Source organism: Electrona antarctica, assembly GCF_951216825.1.
Source record: "Electrona antarctica genome assembly, chromosome: 16".
In the NCBI taxonomy this organism is placed as follows: domain Eukaryota; kingdom Metazoa; phylum Chordata; class Actinopteri; order Myctophiformes; family Myctophidae; genus Electrona; species Electrona antarctica.
Window position 1 is genome coordinate 28,153,221 of NC_136797.1, and position 21,045 is coordinate 28,174,265.

The 21,045-nt window shown below is 43.0% G+C and overlaps 2 protein-coding genes across 2 annotated transcripts in view; both read left to right on the top strand.

The window, feature by feature from the left end:
- LOC306939381 (lymphocyte antigen 75) overlaps positions 1-7,685 on the top strand; it is a gene marked incomplete at both ends in the record, with an annotated part of 23,414 nt that extends 15,729 nt beyond the window's left edge. The window contains 10 exons of the mRNA XM_079523968.1: positions 513-664; positions 914-1,119; positions 1,802-1,976; positions 2,280-2,504; positions 3,169-3,338; positions 5,125-5,195; positions 5,510-5,610; positions 6,277-6,393; positions 7,149-7,326; positions 7,667-7,685. Coding sequence (XP_079380094.1) covers positions 513-664; positions 914-1,119; positions 1,802-1,976; positions 2,280-2,504; positions 3,169-3,338; positions 5,125-5,195; positions 5,510-5,610; positions 6,277-6,393; positions 7,149-7,326; positions 7,667-7,685 — 1,414 coding nt within the window. The remainder of the gene's footprint in view (positions 1-512; positions 665-913; positions 1,120-1,801; positions 1,977-2,279; positions 2,505-3,168; positions 3,339-5,124; positions 5,196-5,509; positions 5,611-6,276; positions 6,394-7,148; positions 7,327-7,666) is intronic.
- Positions 7,606-16,580, top strand: LOC306939147 (macrophage mannose receptor 1-like). Its single transcript, XM_079523661.1, has 10 exons — positions 7,606-7,732; positions 7,923-8,077; positions 9,235-9,340; positions 10,154-10,389; positions 11,245-11,431; positions 12,513-12,761; positions 13,294-13,476; positions 14,221-14,280; positions 15,282-15,427; positions 16,277-16,580. The coding sequence occupies exons 1-10, from the start codon at positions 7,714-7,716 to the stop codon at positions 16,319-16,321; spliced, it is 1,386 nt and encodes a 461-aa protein (XP_079379787.1). The 5' UTR covers positions 7,606-7,713; the 3' UTR covers positions 16,322-16,580.
- Positions 16,581-21,045: the final 4,465 nt, after the last annotated feature.

A 21,045-nucleotide genomic window follows, 5' to 3' on the forward strand; every position in this document is an offset into this window, starting at 1 on the left:
ACTGTAGATCACTCATCCAGTAACAGTAAGCAGGGGTTACCAATATGGAATACAGTAGCAGTAGATGGGGTTAGACGTACTGTACTGTAAGATGCAGCAATAAGAAATAGAATAAGAAATAGCATACTTTGTATGCATCACGAAAAGGTGCAGTAACAGATGTGGGGCACAGGCCTTCGTGCAAGAAACAGGTGACATAGTCCACATGAGGTGAAAAAAAAAGAATAAAAGGTCCCCCCCCCCTTCTCACTCTCCCTCACTTCAATAATCCATAATAGTAACCAAACCATTTGTTTTTTGCAATAATACAAATAATTACACTCTTTTCATCCTATGGGGGGAATTCAGGTTGAGGGCGGGGGGCAAGTCGTCATATTGCCAAGGCTCGAACCTGCAGGTGGCCTCTCTACTCATTCAGCTTTGTCCGCCCCCCATATGAGCAGTGATAAAGTGTGCACACATTTGATGTACCGTTATTAAGTATGGTCTCTTTCATGTGTGTTTCAATGCAGTTATGAGCAGTCCCATTTCACAGTGGACTTGTCGGGGGAGACAGGAATGTGGTGGATCGGTCTTTACGCCCGTGGCCAGGACGGAGCAGTAGACTACATTTGGGACAATGGAGCGTCTCTCACCTTCAGCCACTGGGACAGAGACCAGCCAGGTACAAAGATATGCACGCACGCACGCACGCACGCACGCACGCACGCACAAGCCGTCAGCTAAACTCACAAGGGTTACTCAGAGTTACAGACCTGTAAGAGTCCATTTGGAGCCCCCTCAAGGAACCCTGAGGGACCCCAGACCCCACTTTGACTTTTACTATAGCGGAGTAGTTCTACATAGCCATATTGATACTTTTACTTAAGTAAAACAATTGAGTACTTTTTCCCCCACTGGTCTTGTCCTTCAGATACTGGAGAAGGCACGTGCGTAGCCATGACATCGGGTGTGATCGGTGGCTTTTGGGATGACAAGGCATGCACGGAGAAGTACAAATTCTTCTGCGAGAAACCAAGGCCTGACATTACCCCGCCCACCAAACCTCCGACTAATCCTCCTGTGGCGGGCTGTGCTACCAGCTGGACGGGATTACCTCACTTCAGAAACTGTTACCGGGTAAAAAAGAAAAGAAAAAAAAATCATCAAACATGTTTTTGTTCAAATAAGTGTTAAATAGCTCTATATTCTAATAGCAATCATTGCTATAGAGAGTTTGTTCAGTAACAGGGGTCACCCAATCACCCCCCATCTCTCCAGCTCTTTGGTAAACAGAAAATACATTTACAGGTCAGAATACCAATTTTATCCAATCAGGAGAGAGAACTCTACACTATATACTATATACACTATAAAAGCTGATAAATGATTTGATCAATGAAATTGGTACCAGACCTTTTAATATCCAGCGGCTAAAAGTATGTGGTCAATGTACATTATCTGTGTGAACGCCAACACCAATAATAATAATAATAATAACAAGTAAGTGGCAGTCTGACACACACACACACACACACACACACACACACACACACACACACACACACACACACACACACACACACACACACACACACAGAGACCTCTGTATCGTTCCAATTTCAGTTGCCCTCTGGTGGCGGGCGGGTGGTGTTACAGCGGGACACACAGACAGACAGACAGACAGACAGACACACAGACAGACAGTTTTGGTCAGCTTCTATAGTTAGTGCTCACTTCGTTCGCAATCACTTCGTTCGCAATAATAATAATAATAATAATAATAGCATTAATGACTGTATATGACTGATCTGTGTGACAGTTGTTCCATGAGGTGGCTTACTCTCAGAAGAAGAGTTGGGATGCAGCGCGGGCAGACTGTCAGTCCAGAGGGGCTGACCTGGTCAGCATCCACGGCCAGGAGGAAGAAAACTTCCTCACTCTCTACAGCAAGGGAACCAGCAAGTGGATTGGTCTCCAACTTAATCTTGATGGAGGTTGGTGCTATAAAATCTACAACTAAGTAGAGTATGTATATTTGTATAATATATACACCTACTTTGTCATAATTATATTCATGAAAGGCAAACGTATAAGCTTCCTTGAGTTTCATAGGAAGGGAATGCACACTCCTATGATCAACAACATCATCACAGTACAATATTTCCCTCTGAGATGTAGTGGAATAGAATGATATAGTGTTGAAAAAATGGACATACTCAAAGTATAAGTACCTAAGTACTAAAGTACAGTATACTTGAGCAAATGCACTTATACTTACTTTCCGCCACTGATGCCAGGTTACGGCTGGAGTGATGGCACGCCTCTGTCTCACACCAACTGGGGCCATGGAGAGCCCAACGACCATGACGGCCGTGAGGGATGTGTAGAGATGGTGAGCAGCGTCAACGGGACTCACTCCTACTGGAATGATCTGACCTGTGACGCCCATCAGGACTGGATCTGCATGATCGCCAAGGGAAAGACACCCGTCCTCCCCCCGGTGCCGCCGCCACCTGTCCCAGGTGAGTGCCCTTAGATAGATAGATACAGCAGCCCTATGTAACTTTTTTAATGAATAAAACATTTATTTTGTCCAATCCGTATGGTTGTATGGTTATGTTTTTTGTTGTTGTTTTTTTAATGTTTTATCCCACAATTTTGTAACTCATTTTTTCACCCAGTGTCAATTATCTAATGTAATCCTGGGCGCTACACTTCCCCTGCCAACCTGGGGGGGGCAGCGGACTGACCTCATGCTTCCTTCTATGCATGAGGAGTCCAAGCTGCTTCTTTTCACCTGACAGGGGAGAGTTTCCCCGGACGGACGTAGCGCGTGGAAGGAACACGTTATTCCGACCAGTTCCTTTCCCCTCCATCAGGCATTTAGATTGTGTCAAAGGTCATGTCTCACATAGACACAGGATCTGACTCGAAAGTTAATCTGAAGATCAAGATTAAATGTATCCTCTGTGCAAACAGGCAGGCTCTATCAGCTCAATGGTAAAAAAAGAAAAGAAAAGAAAAGTCAGAACCTGTGCAGGAAACCAGCTTCGAATCCGGGGTCGAAGAGGACAGTTACATGGTGCAGCTTTAACATCCCATCATCATTATAAATGACTCACAGTCACACATGTCATAGATGTATGTGATGATGATGACACGCGTTTTCTTTCCCCCGAATCTCAGCTCCTGACTGTGGAACCAACCCCGGCTGGAGGAAGAACAACAACATGTGCTACTACTACAACGACACCGACATAGTGGATATCTACACGGCCGTGGAGCGCTGTTACGCTGAGAAGGCCTTGCTCGTCTCCATCCTGAGTCGAGATGAGCAAGCATATGTCAACACCATGGTACGCACACTGTACACTGCTACACTACACATGATCCTAACCTGTCAACACCATGGTACGCACACTGTACACTGCTACACTACACATGATCCTAACCTGTCAACACCATGGTACGCACACTGTACACTGCTACACTACACATGATCCTAACCCCATATTTTGCTGGAGACAAGGTCGGTGATGTAGGGTATGTTGACACTGTCCACTCCTGTTATGAAGTAAAAAACACTGCCACCCTAGCCTGTTAAAAAACCAGGGAAAGCATCTGTGTCATTTTGGTTGGCGATTAAAACAATTGCAGATCTACATGCTCACAGCGTGCTGACAGCTTGTACTGTACATACCGGTATGCTATTTTTGAAGTTGTTTTGAAAAGTCTTGAAAGTGTTAGAAAAATCTTGAAAGTTTGAGAACTACTTATTTAGAAGCATTTGTAGAATCGACCTCAGGTCTTAATGGGCGTGAATAGACTTTTGTTTTCCGCTGTAAATGAAAGACACGTACGGCTCCATCTCCCGCAGTGGTATGGGACTTACAACCTCATCCAGGAGCGTAGCTCCCGCAGTGGTATGGGACTTACAACCTCATCCAGTGGTATGGGACTTACAACCTCATCCAGGAGCGTAGCTCCCGCAGTGGTATGGGACTTACAACCTCATCCAGTGGTATGGGACTTACAACCTCATCCAGTGGTATGGGACTTACAACCTCATCCAGGAGCGTAGCTCCCACAGTGGTATGGGACTTACAACCTCATCCAGGAGCGTAGCTCCCGCAGTGGTATGGGACTTACAACCTCATCCAGGAGCGTAGCTCCCGCAGTGGTATGGGACTTACAACCTCATCCAGGAGCGTAGCTCCCGCAGTGGTATGGGACTTACAACCTCATCCAGGAGCGTAGCTCCCGCAGTGGTATGGGACTTACAACCTCATCCAGGAGCGTAGCTCCCACAGTGGTATGGGACTTACAACCTCATCCAGGAGCGTAGCTCCCACAGTGGTATGGGACTTACAACCTCATCCAGGAGCGTAGCTCCCGCAGTGGTATGGGACTTACAACCTCATCCAGGAGCGTAGCTCCCGCAGTGGTATGGGACTTACAACCTCATCCAGTGGTATGGGACTTACAACCTCATCCAGGAGCGTAGCTCCCGCAGTGGTATGGGACTTACAACCTCATCCAGGAGCGTAGCTCATTTTACTTAATACATCCGGCTATTGCTTATAGTGGCAATCTGAAGACATGTTGTAAAGCCAACATGCCTAAGACACACTCTATAAACTATTCTTAAATTAAGAATTACATTTCTGATGATAGCACTCCACTCAGACCCCAAAGCGCACTGACCAGTGCCTTTATAAAGCCTTTTGGTAATTTAATTTGGTAAAGTATTTAAGTATTTAACCATTTAAAGTTTAAATGTTTTTTACAATTATGAAAAATGTTAAACCATTTAAAATTGTTTTTCATAATTGCAAAAAAGGCAAAGACGTTTAGGGATAAAGGGTTTAGCACTGACGAAACTAGGGCCCCACGACTCTTCACCAAAAATAGCCTATCTACAAGCTCGTGCTGCATCATGTCATGTGTCCTGAGCTTGTAGATCTGCTATTTTCACAGAATGTTCACTCCCAGAATAGGGAAGCTTGGGTTTAAAAGGAGGACAGTGTGAACATGCCCAGAGACATATTCTATACAATCAATTGCCCATACACCTATATGTATGTCATAGCAAGAAATATAATGAAATGTTATGATTGAAATGTTGTGGTGTTGGTTTTCCAGGTGGGGACAGGCGAGGTCTCTGCAGCGTGGATTGGAATGGTATTGTTCGGTATTACAGATGGACAAGCCATGTACGTTCTTTGGGAATGCATTGCATTTGATTGTATTGACCACTAATGCTCATAAAGATCACCTTTGTATAATTTCTCAAACACCAACATCATTGATTTGATTAAAGATTTATTTTAATTGAATGAAAACTTGCACTTTCCATTGCTTTATTACTCTATTTATTGTGTTAAATATTCTATTTATTGTTTTTATGGATTTGATCTAAATCTAAAGCTCTGTTTTGAATGCTGCTATATAAAGCTATTAGTAGTAGTAGTAGTAGGAGTATGATAAAGAATGACAATATACAAGTTTCTCATTCTTATAACCTCAGGTGGATGGACCAGTCTCCTGTCATCTATACTCACTGGGGTGCAGGCGAGCCCAACAATGCTCTCGGGGAGGAGTTCTGTGTATCCATGAACAGACATCAAGGTAAGAGTCTACCGACAGTGTGTCAATTCATGCATTCATTTCAAATCACTGAATGACTTTCTTTTTTCTCTTCGCACTGAGCGGTTCATGCTTAAAAGACACAGTTGTACGACAACAATAGCAGATGTACAAGCTCACAATGTATCGTATTGTAAGCTTGTAAATTATCTTAGCAGGGCATATTACATGCCAGAATAGAGACTCTAGCGTTATCACTTAAACTCTATAGAGCGCCGCAGTCCCGCCCACTTTCAGAACACAAGGGCAACACAAGGGCACCAGAAGAGAATTTCCTATTCATTTTTCCATAGACGGATGATGACAAATCCTGACAATAAGCAAACGTTTTTGGGCTGGACAAATAATTAGAAATTAGGGGAAAAAAAAGTGTTGTACACTGCCCTTTTTTCGAAGCTTAAAGGTCTTTAAATAAATACTTTCTGAAACGTCTATGGGAAAATAAATGGGAAATTCTCTTCTGGTGCCCTCGAAGGGGGCGGGACTGCAACACTATTCTTGTATACTTGGGCAATTTTCAAAAGATTTAGTGAGATTTAGAAAAAATAAATGTAAGAATCTTAAAAATCACCTGACATACCCAACATACGGACAACAGAGTTAATGTATAGCCCTCGATGTTCATATTGTACGTGTCTGTTCCTTCAGGAGGGTGGAATGATATGAACTGTGGCATGCCAGCAGGGTATGTGTGCAAGAAGTTCCCTGGAGACATCCACACCCCTCCGCCACCTACACAGCCTTGGGAAGGCAACTGTCCTACAGGTAAACAAGCACATCATGCACACACACAAACGCCCAATTCTGTCATTTATTTGATTCATTTTGCAATCCCTACGCTTTACCGAATGTCCAAACCGGGGATTTTAACCCAGGTTTCCCATGCGAGCGCCAAAATGTGTACTGCTAAGCTAAGACAGAATATTAAGCTTTGAGCTTCCTCTTGTCCCCCAGTAGGCTGTACCTACTAAATGGTACATTTATGTAGCGCCTTTTATCCAAGGAGCTTTACATAGATTGGGCATTACATTCACACACCGATGGCAGGGGAGGCATACTATGATCCGACGGAGCATTGGTCCGACATGCGTCCGCACCTCGGACTAGCGCCTGCTCCCGTGCTTGCGGTGGGTTGTCGTTTGCAATTAGGGGTTCAGCGTCTTGCTCAAGGTCAAGGAGGACACTTCGACACGAACTCTGGTGGAGCCCGGGATCGAACTGGGAAGTTGGAACCTCATTCTTGGGTATGGCTGTTCTACCGGCCATTCTACCACTGAGCCAGCTCAATAGAAGAGCAGGGATCGAGCGCATGCAGCTACAATCACTGCAGTTGTGTTAGTTACAGTACATTGTATTAACATACTGTACTGTACTCTAAGATAAAATGTGTCAATCAATCTATCAAATCAGCTGGAAAAAAATGCAGCTCAATCTGTAGCTCACCAAAATCTAATGTCTTGTGAAACACTAGCCCGAGTTCTTTCCTTTTCATAATAACGCTTTTGTCTTTGTGATTGCAGGTTGGCTGCGTTTCAACAATAAATGTTTCCTGTTCAGGGGACAAAAGGATGACATTAAAGCCAACTGGTCCTATGCTCGCTCCTTGTGCAAGGCACAGGAAGGAGATCTGGCTGTAATTGACAACCAATATGAAAACGGTAAGGCGATCAGCGAGAGCGAAAGAATGAATGTGTCACGGTATCAAGAACTGGCGGACCCACATGCAGAGACATACAAAAGTTTGAAAGTTCAAGGGTGTTTATTTAAACAAACTGGCAGGCAGGCAGAGCAGAGCAAGATGCAAACAGGCAGGTCAGTGCATGGGCTGGCAGGCAGGCAGGCAGGTGTGGTCTGAGGAGGAGAGGAGAGCGGTGAGTACAGGCAGAATGCAAAGTTGTAAACTAAATCACTAGAAAACACGAGGAAACTGAAGTTCACTGGGAACAAACACTGGTATACTGGCTAGAAGTGTCTACTACCACCGTCGTTGATACAACAATCTGGCGATCGGTGATGTGGGAAGACCGGGGCTTTATAGGCTGGAGGTGATGAGCTGATGGCAGGCAGGAGTGTAGATTGGAGAGAATGAAGAGACTGGAAACAGGTGAGCCAAGTGGTAAATGGAGCCAAGCCTACGCCCACACACACGCCCACACATAGCACAGACACTGACAAGACAGAGACAGACAAGAAAAACACAGCCCTGCCTGGGACTGTGACAGAATGAATCCCTTCATTTAAAAGTTGAAAGCGGATCAGTGGGGTAACTTTTGCCATGTTCCTCTCTTCAATAGACTTCGTGACCAGCTATCTCAGGGACTTGCAGCTCCCAGCATGGATTGGCCTGTCGGATGTTTTGGTGGAGAACCAGTATGGATGGTGTGACGGTATCAGTCCAGTACTGTACACCAACTGGGACAGCAATGAGCCCAACAATGCGGGAGGGACGGTGAGAACCCTATTGGGTATTGCCATACCTATTGGGTATGGCACTGTTTCCCAAACAGTGCCATACCTATTGTGTATTGCACTGTTTCCCAAACAGCGAGACGGGGCCCATTAGTGGGTCATGGACACGTTTTTATGGGTCCCTGATTTTTTGTTTTGTTTTGTTTTGAATTATTATCATTTCAAAACATTTTCATGAATAAAAACTAAATTCAATGATTACATGAAGCAATCAAAGAAAAGATCTAAGAAATTCCATAAATTAGAAAACAAATGTTTAAGAAGTAGTGAAAATAGCCGATCTACAAGCTTCGCGCCGCGTTGTGACCTTGTAGATCTGCTATTTTCACTAGTTTGTGTCGCAGGGAGACAACAAATTCCTCTTTTGGGTCACAGGCTAAAAAGGTTGGAAACCACTGTATTATAGAACTTGACTTAACATGACTAACTTGACTTGACTTAAGTCAAGGCGAGTTCTACAATTGCGGAGCGGATTGCGGAGCGGTCTTGATACCGGAAGGTCGCCAGTTCGAATCAGCGGTCCGACACGTTAAAATTACCACCGCTGAAGTGCCCTTGAACAAGGCATTGAACCACTACGATGAAATGTTCTATGAGCAGGGCCTGGCTGGAAACAAGTTCTTGAGCTTAGCCCAGATACCCTGGGTAAATATAGTAATTATTTAATTTCATTTCATTAACAGTAAAAATATTTAGGACGACCGTTGAGCCGATTCTACTCAATGGCTCCGAGACATGGACACTTTCAAAGAAACTAGAGAAACGGTTGGATGGCACTTACACCCGCCTTCTAATGAGAGCGCAAAATCTGTCTTGGAAGAGCCACCCATCGACTAATCTAATATACGGCAACCTTCCCCGTGTTTCTTCACTAGTCCGATCCAGAAGAACACAGTTTGCAGGTTATATCTTCCCTTCTTCTCTGGAGTCCTGCCTCAAAGCAGACCAGAGGTAGAAAACTGTCGTTCCCTGATGCTAGGGACACAGGCATCAGTAAGCAGGAACTGGGGATGGCAATGAAGGACCGGGAAGTCTGGCGTGATATTGTGAAATCCACGATCTCGACCGTGGTCGAAAAATGATGATGATGATTTGTCTACCTAAATAGCTTCAGGTTGTATTTCTGCTCCTCAACAGGAAGACTGCGTGACGATGACTCACGGTCACCACCACCTGGTGAGCGGGAGGTGGAACGATGCCGCCTGTACCGCGGAGAGGAGCTTTGTGTGTTCCAGGAAGAAATGTCAGTGCTCACTGTCTTACAGCTTCACTCTGGGCTAATCTTACTGGCCAATATCCAGTGGTGTCAAATAAGTAGTCAAATGTTTTACTCGAGTAACGGTATCAATACTGCAATCAATGCAGAAATAGTCTGTTAAGTTGTTACAAGTCCGGAATTCAAAATGTACTTTAAAGTACAAAAGTATTGGTATCAAAATGTACTTTAAAGTACCAAAAGCAGAAAGTACTCTCATTATGCAGAATATCACAAGTTTTCAAATGTATACACTACAAATCTTTTGATTTGTCACGTGTGTGATCACACATCACATGCGACACATTGTGAGTTTGTAGATCTGATATTTTCAAATGGCCGAAATGGATATAGGGCTGAAGTGGGTAATGTATGTTTAAGTAACTAGCAACTAAGTTACTTTTACTCCACAGTATAATATTTGCCTCTGAGATTGGAAATACTCTAGTAAAGTAAAAGAAAATACCTCAAAATTGTACTGTAAAATGTATAGCTACTTTACACCACAGACAATATCTCAATACTTTTTTGATTTTGTCATGGTCTATAAGCCTGTGATTCTCTTCTTCTGTGTGTGTGTGTGTGTGTGTGTGTGTGTGTGTGTGTGTGTGTGTGTGTGTGTGTGTGTGTGTGTGTGTGTGTGTGTGTGTGTGTGTGTGTGTGTGTGTGTGTGTGTGTGGGTATGTGTGGGTGCATGCGTGTGTGTGTGTGCGTGAATACATTTTCATAACTGTAAAACAGAATCCTTTAAGGTCCTGTTGATAACATTCTCTGTGTTCTTTCTATCTTGTGATGTACCAGCTAGCTCCATAAACCCTCCACCCCCAACCAAGACACCCTGCTCAGGTGAATACATCTCCTGGTACAACAACTGCTACCTTCTGGTGACAGAGCCAGCCACATGGGAGGCGGCTCAGGCAGCTTGTCAGCAACGCGGCGGCAATCTGGCCAGCGTTGACATGAGCTACGAACAGGCGTTCGTATCTGGAGTGGTGCTGCAGGGCAAGGCTGATGCCTGGATTGGCCTCAGGCGCGCGGTAATTAATTTAAGTAAATTTGTTGTTTTGGGCTGTGTGTGTCTCTATGTCTCTCTCTCTATGTCTGTCTGTTTAGAGTACGACCTGTTGACCCCTGCAGATGATTCTTGTGGTTGCATTCGGGTCACACACTGTTGAGCATGCAGCCGGGCCATTCACACTGAGCTAGGCTCGCATTTGGGTCCCACGCACGCACGCACGCGCACATGCACACACACACACACACACACACACACACACACACACACACACACACACACACACACACACACACACACACACACACACACACACACACACACACACACACACACACAATGCCTTTGCTATAACTGTGATCATGGGTTAGCCTTGCACTACACAATGATTATGTTAATCTGCATGGTGTGAGAAGATGGCGGCGCAAGAACGCATAGTCCATGACGTGTGAGGACCGGAGTGCAGTGTGTTGAACGGCAGTTAAGTGACGTTAGGGTTGTATGACTTGCGGATCTGAACTGCAAAAGCCCAATTGTATATATTAGATATGTAGTGGGGGTCCCCTGCTTCATCTCTCTCAGCTAAGGGGTCCTTTTGGCCTTGCAAGAGTGTATTTCAGACAGATTTCTAACAGTGATAATTTCCCCCTGATTTGTCTGTCTGAAATTCAAATTTTGTGCCAGATTGTGACTATTTGGCTTGTGACGAATGGGTCCAATGTTTACTTTGGTGACTGCACAATGTGGGGCAAAATAATCGGTCACAATCTGTGCTCATGGTTGTTTCTCCGTTGCAATTAAGAGACTCAACACACCTGACAAGCCATCGGCTGGGTAAACGCAGAAAGGTAATTTCACTGTGCATCTTGCATTGTAGGCGGACAGTAATTCTTACACGTGGACAGACGGGTGGCCAGTGTTTTATACGCACTGGGGTCCAGGAGAGCCCACCAGCAACACAGGTGAAGGCTGCGTGAGCATGCACGGAGGACTAATAGTCCACGGGACCTGGAATGACACCAAATGTGATGACCCCAAGCCCTACATCTGCAAAATCTCTTATGGTAAGATACAGAGTGAATTCTGACCACCATTGGATTGAACATTCCAATGTTTTGATTAGGAGGCATAATGTTCCAGCATGTTACATTACACAAACATGTATGATAATGTTTCTTTGATCTAAAAATAGATGGCACATTTAACCACTTAATCCCTACAGTATATTCTCCTTATACCCTATACCAGGGGTTCTCAACCCGTGGGTCGCGACCCCTCGGGGGGTCGCCAAATTATTTTAGGGGGTCCCCAAATTATTTAAAAAAGAAATATATATATATTTTTTTAAATTTTATTTTCACGATTTTTCAAAAATAGCAGACCTATAAGCTCGTAGATCTGCTATTTTTCAATAGCTAATTTATGCTTAAAACACCAAAAGGGGTTCCCGCCCAAAATGGTTTAAGGTTATTGTAGCAGTCAATTTATATTGGGGGTCGGGGCGGGGCGGGGGTCCCGAGACATTGCCAAAGCATTTCCGGGGGTCCCCGGCCAAAAACGTTGAGAACCCCTGCCCTATACCTATAGTTTAGGACTCCATTGCCCGATGAATAGCAACAATAGCCTCTATGCATGCAATGCGACAATTTGTGGGATTGTAGATAAGCTATTTTTGCTATGTCTGAAAAGGAATTTTTGCATTTTCTTTTACCTTGTAATGTTTTTGTTTTAAATTTACATTTTAAAATAACAAAATATTGCATATCTATACACAGTATAGGCTATATGTCAATATCTTTGCAATATTTGTGGATATAATAATATAATGACAGGGACGCCAGGTTGAAAGTAGTTCACCTTAGCTTTTAACCACTTGAACCATCATTTTAAACTTCAGCTGTTGAAAAATAGCAGATCTACAAGCTCATAGTGCGGTGCTATGAGCTTGTAGATCTGCTATTTTTTTTAAATCGTGAAAATGTGGCGCAAATCTTCAAATTTATATTCTTTCACAGCAAACGTTTTAAACCACCACTGACATAGAAACATCGTTTTTTCCAGAAAACTGTCAGGATTTAGAAGGCATTTGTAGAATCTGTTCTCAGGTCTAAAGTGGTTATTATAATGCATGGTGCTTGTTCTCAGACAAGCCTCCGCCAACTCCTGCCCCTGGGGATGGGAAGTGTCTGCACCGCTGGACACCTTACGGCCGCCATTGTTACCTAGTGGTCAACGAGAAGTCGGGCTCCTCCTGGCCTGACGCCCGCCACCAATGTGAGCAACACAGAGGAGAACTGGTTTCCATCCACAGCAGAGCTGAGATGGAGTTCCTGAGAACCATGAACCACAGCAAATATCACAACGTGTGGATTGGTCTCACCAGGGACAGCAACTGTGAGTAGGGAGATTGGTACTGTAGCAGGGAATGGGATTTCTTTGGTCCCATTATGATATTGATATTGAACTTTATTTTTAATTGTGCAGCTTTCAAAACAATGTTACCTAGTGCTGTATTATTAGTAAAGTAAGTCTTTGCCGAGCCATGAGGCCCATAGGGCAAGAGCCTATCTCCTGTTTCTGTAGCGTGAGGCAGCTTGATGTACAACTTAAAGTACACCCTCTGGACATGATGTACAAGTACACCCCCTGGACATGACACTACTATGTCGCAGGGAATTATCCCCAATCCAACCCTTGATGCTGAGTGCCAAGCAGGGAGGCACTACAGGGTCCCATTTTTCAGAGTCTTTGGTATGACCCGGCCGGGTATCGAAACCCTGTCACATTTGACTGTATGTGACCTGTCTGCATTTAGACTTATTTAAACAAATCGGATTTAATTTGTCTCAGCTGGAAGAAGCATGATTGTACAACCCTTGTTACCACTAGATATGAATACCGGTTCTAACGCATTATTTTCCTATAGTTGGCTGGGCCTGGACAGACAGCACATCTCTAGCGTACCTGAACTGGGCTCCTGGTGAGCCCAATATGGCTTTCCATCCCGGGGAGATAGCAGTAGAGAACTGTGTGGAGATGTACCCTGACGGACGCTGGAATGACAACAACTGCCTTCAGAAGAGAGGTTATGCCTGTCGCCATCGTCAGTGTAAGAGGCTGCGTATTTTCATAAGATTGATGCTGTAAACTTCCATTTTAAACTTTGATTTACTAGCAATTTGAATCTTTCTCATCGATACGTGATACTTTTGTGCTGTGCAAAATTAGCAACCTCACAATGCATCGCAGAGCTTGTAGACCTGCCGTTTTCACATTTTTGAGTGGTGCAACCACTCCATTGCGGAGCTACTGTATGTGTGTTTGGGTCCCTGGGTTCCTGCTGTGTCCCTTGGTCCGTCTTGGTCCGTCCGAGCACGTTTTCACCACCAACCGTCACTGTTGCGCAGCCTAACACACACACACACACACACACACACACACACACACACACACACACACACACACACACACACACACACACACACATATTAATGATGATTTCGGGTATGACAGTACAGTACAGTTACAGTATTATACAGTACATGAGTAGAGTACAGTAGTACTAGGTCCCCTAAGGACCTCCACGCGGTAATTCTCAACCGTTTTGGAAGCGGGGCGGCTCGCTGGAACCGCCCCCCTGGACGCATTCCTGGGGGTCTGGACGGAGTTGCACCACTCAGTTCACACGGGTGTGATTTCTTTTAATTAGAAACATATTTCTTTAATATTCTATTAAATTGATTAGTTTGATTAACTAAAATCATGGTAGTGTACAATACATAAAAAAATTCACTATGACTATGGGGTATGCAACATAACAGTAGGTTGAACTTGCTTTTCCAACTTGTTTCAGACTATACAACCGATGAAGGCGGTGGAATCGTCATCCCCACTGATCCAGCTCCATTCAACAGTAAGTTGTTACTCGTGCTTTTTGGGAACTGGAGCCATCATGTACACATCAAATTCAGGTGCTAGGTTAAAAACAAGCCTAGAACCATGATACTCAATCTAAATACACCTATATGTGTCTGGGTTGAAAGTAACATCATCAGTATTTTCACCCTGGTGAATGCCCAGCAAGCCAAATGGTGTCATCATGACGTTATGATGACGTCCTCCGGTGACGTTCAGGACTAGGCCAGATCATAGCCCATATGGAGATGATCTTTACGTAATTTCCAGGACGTCTTCACCAGTTGAAATTATATAGCTTATATAGCTTATTAAGTTATTCTGGGCCTTAAATTGATCTGGCCTCGATGAGACTCTCTCTGATTCATCCAGGGATGTCCGTCTTAGTGGGCAGTATTTATGTTGGTTGAAATCAGGTCTTGGTTTGACTTAATTTGGCCCCAATCGAGACGTCACTAATTCGTCCTGATCCTGACCGTGCTTGCTGGGCGACCTGTTTTTGCTCCTGTTGTTTTTTCAATTGAAACATCATCAATTTAAATAATAATTGTAATTTAAGGTATAATTTGGAGTACAGCGTGCAGGTTTTATAGGGCCACTACATCTTTGTTTGATTATTGAAACTATACAGTATATTTTCCGGTGTAAGGACATGAAAGTTATAGGGCTTGCAGCTTTAACGTGCATCGAATTTCACAACAATCTGACTCATACACTCTGTGTTTTTTTCCTGTATTTTGTTTGTTTGTATTTTGTTTGTATTTTCTTCTTTCCTCTGTTTGTTTTCCCCTGTTTGTTTTCTGCCCCCCCCCCCTTGTGTGTTAGATGTATTGTATATATTATTATTTCTGTTGGTGTAAATAGGATAGGCAAAATAAGCCACTGGCTTCAGCCTATACCTTTTTGGTCTAAATACTAATTTATAATGAAATGTAATCAATGTATTCAATGTTCAATTCTTTGACCAAAATAAACTAAACTGAACTCCTGTTTGTATAGATAGTGGAGTGATAGCCGGGGCTACGATTGGAGCCATCATAGGTGTTACCTTGATACTTGGACTGCTATACTACCTCCACACTGTTAAAGGAATTAAACTGAGTGGCATTAGCCTGCCATCGAGGACACCCAATAAGGTTGATGTGGTAAGTGAACCACTCTCATACTGGCATTCCTATTATGGTAAGCAAAAAATACAAATCTAAATTCTCAAAAATCTGCATATCTACAAGCTGACTTGTAGATTCCAGTCCAGGTTAAAAACTACAGCAGATTAAAAACATGGCATGGCACCACACCCACTTGTGTACCATTTAATTCATAGTTGGCAAATCGTGGGATTCCTAAAATAAGGATCTTTGACTGTAGTCACAGATTTACAGAACGTGGCATATACAGTAACTGTTTTCCGATTCAGTTGAATGTCTCAGCAGCAGCTTTGAACCTGAAATACACTACACCTTCACATGTGTTTCCAGTTCAAAGCTGCAGCTAAAAATAAACTGTAACAGGAAAATTGTGTACTGTACTTTCTGAAAACCTAGGACTACAGTTATGCACAGAGACTATTCCATTTTAGAATTGGACTGACTGCGCCCACTTTAGGGGAGACATTATTTTGTACTAGTGCGCGTGTCTTCGTAACTTAACGATCTTTGCCAGTGATGTGCCACATCCATTATGCATTTTATTAGCATGGGGAAATATGCAGCTTTTTTTCTTGGCGCAAATCGGCAAATGGCAACAAATCGCTCCGTTCCCATTGAAACGCAACTTTGATTCTGCCAACGCATTTCATACCCCTTTAAGTGGTCAAAACCAAACTATGACACTATTATCCACATTGGTGCGAGTATTGTTTAATTTATATATCGATGTAGACGCTCACAATCACAACACAACACAACTGCACTTTGTGAGCTTATGTACTTTATGTCTGCGTATTCTATCTAAATCTGCAAAGAATAATAATAGGTTGTATTCTTCTCTTTCAGCCTGCTTTCAACAACCCCAACTTTGGAGGAGAATCCGATACCTAAACCCTCAACCACCTTTTGTATATTGGTTTAATTTGTATTTCTTAATTGTCCGATGTTTGAGATATACTGCATATACATCATGATGAATGACATTAATTTGTTGTACAACCAATTAACATGATGAAGTGGTTTGGATGTTCAATGTTTCATAAGGTTTAGCTTAAATTAAGCCATGTTTATGTTGTACTGTATATACATAATATTTCCTTGGTAATAAAATGAAGCCTTCCACATGTTGGACGGTCTGTGTGGTATTGTGTATTGTTAAAATGGGACCTGCACATATCTCATACCTTAATTGCATGTGAACTATTGTACTTCGTAGTTTTGTCAGAAAGGTATAATAGAATCTGTATACTCTAGGCTAGGGGAAGGTTTTCCTGAACAGATGTGTTTTCAGAAGTGTTTTGAAGTTTGAATGGGGTTTCTAGGGGCATGTAAGTATGTAGGACTAGTAGTGTGCCAAAAGTTGTGTTATTGCCATTGACAATGCATTGGGTGTTTGTCAAGTATACGCAGTGTTAAAGTTAAATAACGAAGTAAAAAGTTCCAGCATGTGTGTAGTTCCATGTGTGCAGTTCCAGCCACAGTAAGCTGAATTATAAAAAAGTGTGAATGGAGCTTCTAGGTGAAAGTGATTTTTGACGTGCCATAGAGCTGCCATTGAGCCCCATTATGAATATCTCAAATTTGAAAGCACTATATTTCTAAAACTATGAAACATTTCAAAGATTCCTTTTCAGGCAAACATGTCCACCATAAGATGAACCTAAATAGGTTTGCACCCCCCCCCCCATAAGGGCATGTGTGTGTGTGTGTGTGTGTGTGTGTGTGTGTGTGTGTGGGGGGGGGGTTATGTGGGGGGCCAATAAGGGCTTGTGTGGGGGGCAAACAAGGGCTTATTTGGGGGGCAAATAAGGGTTTATATGGGGGCCAATAAGGGCTTGTGTGGGGGGGGCAATAAGGGCTTGTGTGGGGGGGCAAATAAGGGCTTGTGTGGGGGGCAAATAAGGGCTTATGTGGGGGGAGGCTTATGTGGGGGGGCAATAAGGGCTTGTGTGGGGCCAATTAGGGCTTGTGTGGGGGGCAAATAAGGGCTTATGTGTGGGGGGCCAATAAGGGCTTGTGTGGGGGGCCAATAAGGGCTTGTGTGGGGGGCCAATAAGTGCCATTGGCCCTTCAAGACAAACATTTGACAAGTAATGATAATTCCACTATCATAATGAATTATCTTTTAATCTGCCATCAGTCAGTTTTAGGGGCTGCCTTCACGAGGACGTCGCGGGCTGTTCCCCGCCTAAGTTTTGTGAACGATATAAAACTTACTGCGTCTACATTGCGGTTATGTTAATTATGTACGACGTCCACTCGAGACCGGTAAACTGCTTCGTTTTCAAGATAAAGATGCAGTACACATGGCTGGCCTGCAGATGGCCACAAAAAAAAAGAAAAAGCTTATTCTAAAGGCTATATGAAAGCGTTGGTATTTCACACAGGTGTTGCCAAATAACTAATTATCTTGATCAGATGCGCATATGCGTCATATCAATTTAATGAGCAGAGCAGTGCTGCTTCTCTCTCTGAGTCTGCACACACTGACTGACCAGCTAAAGTGTATGCCTACTAAACCATAATATATGACAAACCTTGGATTAATTCTTCTGAAAACAGCAGCAAGCACAAAGTAAGTGTGAGAGAGAGAGAGAGAGTGTGTGAGAGAGAGAGAGAGAGAGAGAGCGAGAGAGAGCGCGCCCCTTCTATTTTTTAACACGCAGCATCTCTCTCTCTCTCTCTCTCTCTCTCTGTGACTGTGACTGCGACGCGGTCAATAATATATAGCATAAATAATAGGCCAAATATAACACTTTCCCTCTATCTGTGATCAGCTCCTCACACACAACTCATCTCTCGTGCATGCCTGCTCAATCTCAACAACGGTTTGCATGCGTGCGGGCTGCAGATCGGCTATTTTTGGAGAAGAGATTTATAGACATTATGTGCAAATATAAAATAGCTGTGATACTTATATGTAAGTGGTTATGGTGAAATAAACCATTAACACTGGTTAGTTTGGAGGGGCGAGGGGACTATGACATCACCGTTTCAGCAAATTAGGCGGCATTCGCTGTACACACGGAGACGTGAAAGTCGCGTCTCCAAACTTTCCCACTCTGGAAGGTAGTTTCAAAATTAGCCGTTAAAGTCCCCCAAAACGCCGTCTCCGTGTGACAAAAAGGGTAGATCGGCTAATTACTTGCCCCAGAAACACCGAATACGTCCTCGTCTGTACAGGCCCTTAGTTTCAGACTAATGAGAACATATTGCTTATTTTACTGTCATGACATGAAATGGCACCAGGGACGGACTCCACAAAAAGACCACCCCCAAAAATCGACGCGCGCTACGAGCGCCCACACATATGCCCTTTTCTGGAGTTTGAGCCCCTGCCCCCAGTGCTTTGGGCGTGTAAGTTAAATAATAACAGAAACTACAAAACATTTCAAAGTAAAGAGTTCCAGCATGTGCGCCCACAGTAAGCTGAATTATAAAAAGTGTGAATGGAGCTTCTAGGTGAAAGTGATTTTTGACGTGCCATAGAGCTGCCATTGAGCCCCATTATAAATATCTCAAATTTGAAAGCACTATATTTCTAAAACTATGAAACATTTCAAAGATTCCTTTTCAGGCAAACATGTCCACCGTAAGATGAACCTAAATAGGTTTGAATGGGGTTTATAGGTGTAAGTATGTAGGACTAGTAGCATGCCAAAGTTTGTGCTATTGCCATTGAGAATGCATTGGGCGTTTAAGTTAAATAACTCAGAAACTACAAAACATTTCAAAGTAAAAAGTTCCAGCATGTGTCTCCACAGTAAGTTGAATTATAAAAAGTGTGAATGGAGTTTCTAGGTGAAAGTGACTTTTTGACGTGCCAATATCTGCCATTGAGCCCCATTATAAATTTCTCAAATTTGAAAGCACTATATTTCTAAAACTATGAAACATTTCAAAGATTCCTTTTCAGGGAAACATCTCCACCATAAGATGAACCAAAATAGGTTTGAATGGGCTTTCTAGGTGTAAGTATGTAGGACTAGTACGTTGTTGCTTTTATGTTTGTGTTTCTGTGATTATTTTTTTAAATGGGTGACTATGTGCAAAGATTTTCTTGTCATACTGTCCCCCCCAAAAAAACTTAAAAAAAGGTTGTTTTTAAAGATGTAGCCTACTGGATCTGGGCATGTTCCAATCATACATTTTATTAAATATTCCAACCATTTTCCAAAGCATAGACTACACATGTATTTTTGCTATAAATGTATATATTTTTGGGGATGCTAATTTAACATGGACCTGTATCCGTCGTTGAGTGTGGCTGATGATGGGTTCCTTCCATCACCTCCAGACTCCAGAGTGGATTGTCACATCCATACAGCTGAGGGGAATGTGACGCCATGGCTGCTGCCTCCTCCTCCTTTTCACCTTTCTCTGCTCCTCCTGCTCAGCTCAATCAGCAGGACCACACACCGTGACACCGCACATGAATACATTTTCTTCCAGTTCGTAGTCAGATCGTCTTGGTACAGAGCGCCCCTTGTGACTGTAATGTCTATGATGACACCAGTTGGATTTATTCGCAGGGATCAAAATGAATGAATGCATTTCTTGTACAGCTCACAGAGCTCACTCGCTGTGTAAAGTGGCTAGTGTTCAGAGGGCAGCTATATGTTTCTGTCGTTGGTGTTGTTAGGCATTTTAGATAACAACATTTAACTTTAAACCAGCTTGAACTCGCAAATCATTAAAAGTTCTAATTGAGTTCATTAATAACAGTGGTCTCCTGTCTCTTCAAGACAAGTCTTTAGGTGTGAGAGATCCTCCTTGGTTTGATTCCACTCAGTGATGGAAAAACCAATGCAGCTACGGTAGAAAGAAACAATGTGGTTCAAAGTGTAACCTCGGCTGGGAGGCGAACCCCGGACCTCATATCAACAAGGCGCATACGGTCAGGGGACCTTAGTATAATTGCCTTATTTGAATCTGAATCCAACATATAAAAAACATATTTGTGATTTTTGTTCGTTTAATTTGCTAGTTTTTCCTTTTTTTGTTCAGAATTGAAAAATGGGAAAACGCTAAACGAAAAATCACAAAAACTGGTCAAGGGACCTTAGTATAAGTATGTTTGTTCAATTTAATCCAGCAAAAAGAAAATTGCTATTTTTTTCCTTTTTTTGTTCAGAATTGAAAAATGGGAAAACAATAAACGAAAAATCACAAAAATGGTGGTGCCTTAGTATAATTCTGTTTGAGTCCAGCAAACTCGAAGCCAAAACCCAGCTTTTAAAAGCTGCGTCAAAGTTGAGTTTTCAGGAGAAAAAAAGCACGCAAAAAAAAGCTGTTCATTCCAAGCTTCAAAACGAAAAAGCTGGTATACATAGAGATAACATGGGAGCACGAAGCAAGAAGCTGCTTCTAGCTTCCTTGGTGTTAACGCGGCTTAAGTCTGATTATGCCTTTGGTTTTTTTGCACTACTGATTGTTACCCGTTTCCTTTCTTGTCAGTTAAAATTATCATTCATCATCACTTCCATCTTGTCCATCACCTAACCATAACCCTAACCCTAACCCTAACCCTAACCCTAGTTGTCTGGTACCAGATTGGTTACCATATGGTACCAGAACAAAACAAACAAAAAAGCAGTGTGAATTGTCTGGAACCA

Coding starts and splice junctions, on each gene's coding strand:
- LOC306939147 (XM_079523661.1), top strand. Junction 10,390..11,244: donor GGATTGGCCTCAGGCGCGCG/GTAATTAATTTA, acceptor CTTGCATTGTAG/GCGGACAGTAATTCTTACAC. Junction 11,432..12,512: donor CATCTGCAAAATCTCTTATG/GTAAGATACAGA, acceptor GCTTGTTCTCAG/ACAAGCCTCCGCCAACTCCT.